Here is a 9,108-nt window from a genome sequence, read left to right on the forward strand (position 1 = left end):
AAAAAAAAAAAAAAAGAAAACAGAAAAGAAAAATCCACAATTACCTGGAAAATCAAAATAGTCCTCTCTTTCCAACCACTTATCTGCATGAAATCTGAGTTTCCTCATATATTTAAATATTAAAAAAAAAAAAATACTACAATGGAATGAATGCAGAAGAAGATGGAAGAATCCAGCTGTCTTCTAGCAAGCCATGTCATTAGAGAGATTCACAAAAATGTAAACCAATGTTGTTACTGTCACTAAATTTATCTGGAAAAATAGACATTTTTCATTAAACACGGTTTTGAATTGAGATGGAGTCTCACTCTGTCACCCAGGCTGGAGTGCAGTGGCATGATAACGGCTCATAACAACCTCTGTCGCCAGGGTTCAAGCAGTTCTCCCACCTCAGCCTCCTGAGTAGCTGAGATTACAGTTGTGAGGCACCACGCCCAGAAGAAACATTTTACTTACGTTAGCATGTAATAAGCTTGTTGGTGTTCGTAAAATAATGAATTTAAAATCTCAGCTTTAACTTCTAATATGATAATTATCAATAAATACAACTCACATAAAACAAAAGCATTTTGGGATCCTGGGATCAAGAGATTTGAGAACCATTCTTTTAAGATATACACTGAAACATTCATAGGAGAAATTATATGATGTCTGGGCTTTGCTTAAAAATAATCAAGAGGGCTAGGCACAGCGGTTCACGCCTGTAATTCCAATACTTTGAAAGGCTGAGGATGGAGGAGTGTGGCCAAGAGTTCAAGTCCAGCTTGGGCAACACAGTGAGACCCCCTGTCTCTACAAAAAATTTTTGTTTTGAGACAAAAAAATCGTTCTATGGCCCAGGACGGACTGCAGTGGTGCAATCTCGGCTCACTGCAACCTCCGCCTCCCAGGTTGAAGCAATTCTCGTGCCTCAGCCTCCTGAGTAGTTGGGATTACAGGCATGTGCCACTACGCCTGGCTAATTTTTTGTACTTTTAGTAGAGACAGTGTTTCGCCATGTTGGCCAGGCTAGTCTCAGACTCCTGACCTCAGGTGATCCACCTGCCTCAGGCTCCCAAAGTGCTAGGATTACAGACATGAACCACTGTGTTTGGCCTCTACAAAAAAAAATTTTTTTTTTAAAAAGGTGTAGGGGCACATGCCTGTAGTACTAGTTACTTAGGAGGCTAAGGTGGGAGGATTGCTTGTGCCCAGTTCAGGGCTGCAGGGAGCGATGGTCATACCACTGCACTCCAGCCCAGGTGACAATGAGACTCTTACCTTTAAAACATGATGATAAAATCAAAGGTTAGAGGGACAGAGATGAATGCAACAAGACTGGCCACAGTTGATAACTACTGAAATGGCGTGACAGGCACATGGGCATTCATTATCCTACTATCTCCATTTTGGTGTGCTGACACTGTTCATAATAAAAGGTTAATAATGATGATGATACAGCTCTTACCGAGATCTACCCTCCATGGGCTGTCTATTGAGGATCTGAATAGGTCCCCTAGCACGAGAGTGAATCTTATCATCCACCATGTGCTTCAAACGCTGGTAATAAGTGGGACCAATAAATATTTGTGATGTGATTTTTCGACCGGTGAACCCATTGTACAGGACCTGCAACAAACACAGATTTTGATGTACAGACCTAAAAATTAAACACCATCAAAGAAGATATGTGCATATATATATTGTGTAGCTTCATTTATATAAAAGTTGAAACAGACAGAATCTATAATGTTAGCAATTGAGAGTAGTTAGCTTGGGGTGGGAATGGGAAGGTGGTGACTGAAAAAGGTTCTGGTAATTTTATTTTTAGATCTTTGTTCTAATCATGCATCTGTGTTTACTTTGTAAAAATTCATCAAGCTGTACACTTCTATATGTGCACATATTATACTTCAACAAAAGGTTATGTCGTTTCGAATAAAACTACACACATACAAAAAACACAAGTGACAAATTACTACTAAAAGAGCAAATATACCTCATTTCCTCTGAGATGATAGCCATAATCGGATAAAAGATTAGAAATCTTCTGCACGTTAACAGCATCATTAAATGGAGTAGCATCACCAATTTCACCCTTGTTAGCTGATACCTTTTTTATAAAAAAAAATAAAAGTACTCTTTAAAATGTTGCTTCAGTCTGTCTCCCCCAAAAGTCATATATCAATAAAAATGCATTCACATGTTTTTTAAATACTATTCTTTTGAGACAGAGTCTCACTCCATCGCCAGGCTGGAGTACAGTGGTGCGATCTCGGCTCAGTGCAACCTCCGCCTCCTGGGTTCAAGCAATTCTCCTGCCTCAGCCTCCTGAGTAGCTGGGACTACAGGCACATGCCACCACGCCCAGCTAATTTTTGTATTTTTAGTAGAGGCGGGGTTCACCATGTTGGCCCAGATGGTCTCAATTTCTTGATCTCGTGATCCGCCCACCTTGGCCTCCCAAAATGCTGGGATTACAGGCATGAGCCACTGCGCCCGGCCTTTAAAGTACTTTTGAAATTTGAAAGTATTTATTATTTTAAGTATTTTTAAATTCAAACATTTTGAACTCAAAATTCATGCTATGGAAAGCTGTGATATATTAAGGTTCATTTTATTATCTTACACAAAATATTTACAACAAATGAACCTGCCTGAAAAAGAAAATCTCAAAACTCAATTATAAGTCTTCAAATAGAAATTAATCCAGTACTTCAGATGGCTCAAGGAAGATGACATTTTAATGCCCTAAAACTAAGCCATCCATATGCTAGGCCATTATCACTTTACCTTAAAAGAATCTTTAATAACAGAAAACCTCCACTGCATACAGAGTTGATAATGGAACTATAAAGTTTCATACTGAACTAACCATCAACAAATTAACTCTTCATCTATAGAAAAGAACCAGTCATAAGGATAACCACATATGTAAGTACTAGTTGGATGGTGTATATCTCACAAAAATTCTGACTTGTCCGTAACTTTGCAAATTGCCAAAAAAAATGGCAGAATCATAACCAATTTGAAAACAGAAAAATAAGTCTCACACTAGCTTTTTACAAAGTACCCTGGCTCAAATTTGAGAGAAATCACCTACAATAGTTTTAGAAGAAACATCAGCTTAGAATCTTTATTTTTGAAGAACATCTCTTACCTTCCCTTGAAGGCATTCAATTAAGTGACCAATAGTCATACGAGAGGGGATGGCATGGGGATTTATGATGATATCAGGGGTGATACCTTCACAGGTGAAAGGCATATCCTATAAAGAAAAGTTTTAAAAGAGACTTAAAGATACATATATGAAACTAGAACTGACACCCCCTTCCAACTGAACTACTGTATATCCCAAATTCTGTTTCAACACGGTAAGTTCATATACTTAAAATAAAATCCAAAAGTTCAACCTTTATCATCTTCAGGTTCTTAAGTTAAAGCAAATTTTGATTTTAAAAAAATGTTTAACAAAACTGTGGTTTGGGTGTGAGGGAGATCGAAGATACCTACCTCTTGTCTATACTGAATACCACAAGTACCCTTTTGACCATGTCGACTAGCAAATTTGTCTCCAATCTGTGGAATTCTAACAGAGCGTACCTACATTCATATAAAAATAAGTTAGTTAAGTGGATGTGGTTTACTTTCTAAAACTAGCTACATAAACAAAGTTGTACTCACCCTTATTTTACAAAATTTATATCCTTCCTGGTTGAGAGTTACCATAACCTGATCCACAATGCCCGTCTCACTAGTTCTGAGAAAAGTGCTACAGTCTCTCTTGGTATAGCGTCTATTAGTGCTCTCCAGTTCGTCTTCATTTTCAGGCAAGGTGACTGTTTTGCCTATAATAACATCATCTCCTGATACACGAACCCCTGGAGCTATCAAACCATCATCATCCAGCTTGTCATAAATGGCATGCCTCATGCCTGTGAGGAAACAGACATGGAATGTCACATAATCCCCAACAAAGATTAAAAAACATATACATGAATCAGTTCCAAGTCAGAGAGAAGTTTACAGGAATCTCTTGACATGGTCTAGATTCATGGAATCATACCCTTATTCCAAATATTACAAACTATTCTGACTCCATAATACCACAGTCAACACAGAAAAAAAAAAAGGCTATGAAGAAAAAGAACACTGGAATAAGCACTGGGAAAGCAGATTCTTCCATGACAGACATTTATCAAGTGACTTTGCATATGTTTTTTGCCACCTTCTCATTTCTATATTACAAGAGAAAGAATATCTCTGCCAACAGTGGATACAGGAGAAAAAAATTAAAATTAGAAAGAGAATATGGATGCCCTCTGCACACATCCTCCCACAGAAATTGTGGATTTCATCTTAACTCAGTCTTAACTGCACTGGACATCAATTCACTACTACATAGAACCACCCAATGGAAGGGGAATAATAGGAAGATGCCAACAATCATAAACAAAATACATTTTACTTCATGCAATGCTATTCAGTGTCAAAGCTACCGGTGGTATTGCATTTCCCTGGAACAACCCATCCATCGCACTGCATAAGCAGTTTTTAAGTGTCTGAAAGTTTGAGCTTTCTAGAAGAAACAACAAATGCTAGGTATCACCCCTTCTCACTAGTTATTTTTTAAATGTTTACAAATAATGTAGCTGAACAAATATTATGATCACACCATAATTTGGAAAGGAGGGGGGATGGTATGAAGTATGTCCCCAGAAATTACATGACTTCTCTGATTTCCTAAACTTCCTCCTCAATGCAGGGCCTACCAGGAAGGAAGGTTTATAGCAAGCTCACTCCTAGGTGCAAAGACTTTTATCAAACACACATATTTTCTTAGATGTGAACTTCAAGAATAACATGAAAACATACTTCCATTGCACAAAAAAATTGGTGGGGGAATGGGGGCAGGGCACAGAATGACACAATGCATCAAAATCACTTAGGAAAACCACAGTAAGTTAACTTTGGATTTCATAATTTAAATGTTAGTGTCACTTACCCTGGCACGTTTCACGTGTAGGCTTCTCAAAAACTTCTTCTTGATCAAATCCTTTTTTAGACTCCTGTTCTTTGTATGAGCGATAGAATACAGACCTAAAAACACATGGTTCTAAAGGTAAAGTCTACTTTCTTTTAACAAAAGGGCTGAGACTATACCAACGATTTCTCATTTAATTAAAATTTGGGAGACAATTTAAACTATGAATCTGGGACAAGAGTAACTGCATTAAGGGTTAAACTCTAAATACTATCACATGAGCTATACATGTAGCATCTAACCCATAACCTTAACTACTTAGAATTTTATGTCAAAATGGAAAAGACCCAGGGTCAATGAGCCCAACCTCCTATACAACATAAGAATCTATTACATAACCCTGAAAAATGGTCACTGAGGTTCTACTCAAACACTTCTAGTGAGAAGTTTTTACACAGGCCAAGCACGGTGATTCACACCTGTAATCCTGGCACTTTGGGAGGCCAATATGGGTGGATCATCTGAAGTCAGGAGTTCGAGATCAGCATGGCCAACATGGTGAAAACCTATCTCTACTAAAAATACCAAAAAAAAAAAAAAGCTGGGTGTGGTGGTACATGCCTATAATCCCAGGTACTTGGGAAGCTGAGTCAGGAGAATCTCTTGAAACCTGAGAGGCGGAGATTGCAGTGAGCCGAGATTGCACCACTGCTTTCCAGCCTTGGCAACAGAGTGAGACTCCGTCTCAAAAAAAAAAAAAAAAAGTTTTTACATTAAGCCATAATAGCTATCCTCTGACTTCTAGTGTTATCCTTTGAAATTACACAGAAAAAGGAAAATCCATCCCCTCCTCTAAAGTCTCAGTTTTTAAAACAATCTTTATATGCCATGAATTTGAGATCCGTTTGTCAATAAGACAATCAAGCTGAAGCATAATGGAAAAAAAGAATGAAAACATACCATAATTTTAACAGTAGTTATCTATGTATTCTAAGTTATTTTTATTTCTTCTTTGGACATTTCTATATTATCTAAATGCAAATGTATATTTCCTTACCAAAAGTAAGGCTCAAAATATTAGCATTTGAAAATTCTGTGAGAGATACAAGGAAGTAGTATCTTCAGTTGTTTGTGACCATCAACCAGGCCTTCTGCTTTCTGGAGTAGGGTGTAGTTAAACTGTATTTTTAAAACTTTTTCTGGCCGGGCGCGGTGGCTCAAGCCTGTAATCCCAGCACTTTGGGAGGCTGAGGTGGGTGGATCACGAGGTCAAGAGATCGAGACCATCCTGGTCAACATGGTGAAACCCCGTCTCTACTAAAAATAAAAAAAAAACATTAGCTGGGCATGGTGGCGCGTGCCTGTAATCCCAGCTACTCAGGAGGTTGAGGCAGGAGAATTGCCTGAACCCGGAAGGCGGAGGTTGCGGTGAGCCGAGATCGCGCCATTGCACTCCAGCCTGGGTAATAAGAGTGAAACTCCGTCTCAAAAAAAAAAAAACAAAAAAAAAAAAAAAAAAAAAACTTTTTCTGAATAAAAAACTAGTGTTTCCACTGTATCTGTGTTTTGACAAATTTACAAAATACTAACCTGAAGAAGCCGCGGTCTACAGCTGAACGATTCATGATAACAGAGTCTTCCTGATTATATCCAGTGTATGATGCAATGGCCACAATTGAGTTGATGCCTGCAGTGAATTTAAGAGCATACATTAAAACATCACCTGGAAAACAAAAAACTGTCCTTTCTTTAAATCAACTTTAATTAAATCATATTTGCCAGAAATGCTTGGGTGTCTGTTATCATGGTAACTGTCAAAGTCTACTCCTCCTGGAATAGCAATTTGTGAGGCAACTATTCTGATAGCTAAATGTCTCATACAAGCAAATCCTAAGACCAGTCACTCCCAATGTATCTATTCTTATAGTGAGTGCATACACATATATGTCACTTCCTGTTTAGAAACTGCCTCCCCAAACCAAGTTTCATGATCCTCACAGCAACTCTGTGCCATAAACTAGATAAGCATTATTATTCTCATGAATCACAGCAGTGAATTAATAACCTACCCATGATCCCAAAACTAATCAGCAATAGGCTCAAGTCCTAGCTCTTTGTCTCCTGATTTCTGATTTTAGGTTTGAAACTGGTACTATCCTATTCCCCTCTCCTTATGCCAACAAGAAAGTATCATATCTTCCCCACCACAATGAAATTCTTAGTTGCTGGGCCAAAATACTTTGTTTGGTGAACCCATAAAATAACTTGATATTCAGAACCTACATATCTTCATGAGGAAACAACAGTCAAACCTAAATTGAAATACAATGCAAAAATAAGTTTCCTGAACTCATCACAAATGTCAAGGTCATGAAAGACAAGAAAAGACTGAGAAACTGTTCTAGATTAAGGAAACTAAAGAAACATGCAATTAAATGCAATGCACAATTCTGGATTAGCTCCTAGACCCATTAAAGATATCTTTAGGCCAGGCGCAGTGGCTCACACCTGTAATCCCCGCACTTTGCGAGGCCAAGGTGGGTGGATCACAAGGTCAGGAGTTCGAGACCAGACTGACCAACATGGTGAAATCTCATCTCTACTAAAAATACAAAAATTAGCCAGAAATGGTGGCATGCAACTGTAATCCCAGCTACTCAGGGGGCTGAGGCAGGAGAATCACCTGAACCTGGGAGGCCAAGGTTGCAATAAACCAAGATTACACCACTGTACTCCAGCCTGGGCAACAGAGCAAGACTCTGTCTCAAAAAAAAAAAAAAAGATACCATCAGGTTTGAATACAATAAAAGTTGATTTCTCAAAAAAATAAAAATATCATCAGGACAACTGGCAAAATTTGAATTGGGACTGCTGACTACATGGGTATCAATGTTATCCTGACTTTGATGGCTGCTCTGCAGAGAAGGTCCTTGTTCACAGGAAACACATACTGAAGAATTATAGAGTGATACAGCTTTATGCCTGCAACTTACTCTCATGTGGCTCAGGAAGAGAAATAAAAAGGGAGAAAATAGAGCAAATGTGGTAAAATGTTAAAAATAAATTTTTTTTAAAGATGGTATGATGGGCTGGCCGTAGTGGCTTACATCTGTAATCCCAGCATTTTGGGAGGCTGAGGTGGAAAAAATCACTTGAGCCCAGAAGTTCGAGACCAACCTGGGCAACAAAGTAGATCGTATCTCTACAAAAAATAATTTTAAAAATTTTTAAATAAAGATGCCACGATGAAGTCAGGAATAACAGAACTGCAGTCCCTGCCAGCCATGCCTCTTTGCATCATACCAGTACCACAGAAACATTTGCTTTCAGTATATTTATTTTCTTCTCTAGCCATAAAGAAACTGTATTATCTAAATGTTGGAGAAAACATGGCACTGCAACCACAGCCCAAAGATATGTGCATACTGTGAGGAAAATCTAACAGATTTTGCTTTTCTAGACAAGAGGAACCCCTTGTGGAGGATTCTGAAAATAATTTTAACCTGTAAGAATTTCCTATCAAAATGTTAGAGCTCCATTACAGTACAATAAAGACAAAGTCTATTAACAAATAACAAACGTTACCCACATTCAAAGCCAAAAGTCTTAATACAAAAAATAACAACAGTACCAAAGAACTCTACTATCTCCCTTAATAGTCAACACTCATATCCTTCATATTTCTCTTCATCATTGTACCTACTGTCCAGTAATCTCCTGATAATCACCTACAAACCCGGGATTCCCCTCCTTATCAGCTACTTCTCAAATATTCTTTCCTGATTCCTCTTCCTGGTGTCTAAAATTGTCTGCCTCTGACCTTTTTCTCATTCTAAATTCTCCTTAGGCAACTTCATAGTAATCTATAATTATAATTAATATATTTAAAGTTTTACATCTTTAGACTTTCTTTCAAATCATGTTTGCAACTCACTGTTGGAAGTTCTGACTTAGTGTTCTGACACTAAGACACTAACTCAGAATCAACATATCCAAAACAGAATTATTGTCTTACCTCTAAAACCTCTTTCCCCTTCTAACATGTTCCCAATCTTATTTCCAAACCTATTAATAGCAGCTCTCTTCAACCACCCAAGCCACAAACACCAACTCATATATATATATATATATATATATATATATAT

At 37.8% G+C, this 9,108-nt stretch overlaps 1 protein-coding gene across 4 annotated transcripts in view; it reads right to left on the reverse strand.

Moving 5' to 3' along the window:
* The window catches only part of POLR2B (RNA polymerase II subunit B), a 71,298-nt gene that overhangs the window by 20,504 nt on the left and 41,686 nt on the right, over positions 1-9,108 (reverse strand). For 3 of the 4 annotated variants that reach the window (XM_037733017.1, XM_017513256.2, XM_017513257.2), the window contains 7 exons: positions 6,554-6,650; positions 4,985-5,079; positions 3,664-3,914; positions 3,493-3,582; positions 3,140-3,247; positions 1,979-2,092; positions 1,448-1,608 (listed from right to left, as the gene is read on the reverse strand). In XM_037733017.1, coding sequence (XP_037588945.1) covers positions 1,448-1,608; positions 1,979-2,092; positions 3,140-3,247; positions 3,493-3,582; positions 3,664-3,914; positions 4,985-5,079; positions 6,554-6,650 — 916 coding nt within the window. Of the gene's footprint in view, positions 1-1,447; positions 1,609-1,978; positions 2,093-3,139; positions 3,279-3,442; positions 3,583-3,663; positions 3,915-4,984; positions 5,080-6,553; positions 6,651-9,108 lie in introns of those variants that run through there. The other variant, XM_017513258.2, reaches the window with a different exon arrangement.

Source organism: Cebus imitator, unplaced genomic scaffold, assembly GCF_001604975.1.
Source record: "Cebus imitator isolate Cc_AM_T3 unplaced genomic scaffold, Cebus_imitator-1.0 Scaffold490, whole genome shotgun sequence".
Lineage (NCBI taxonomy): Eukaryota > Metazoa > Chordata > Mammalia > Primates > Cebidae > Cebus > Cebus imitator.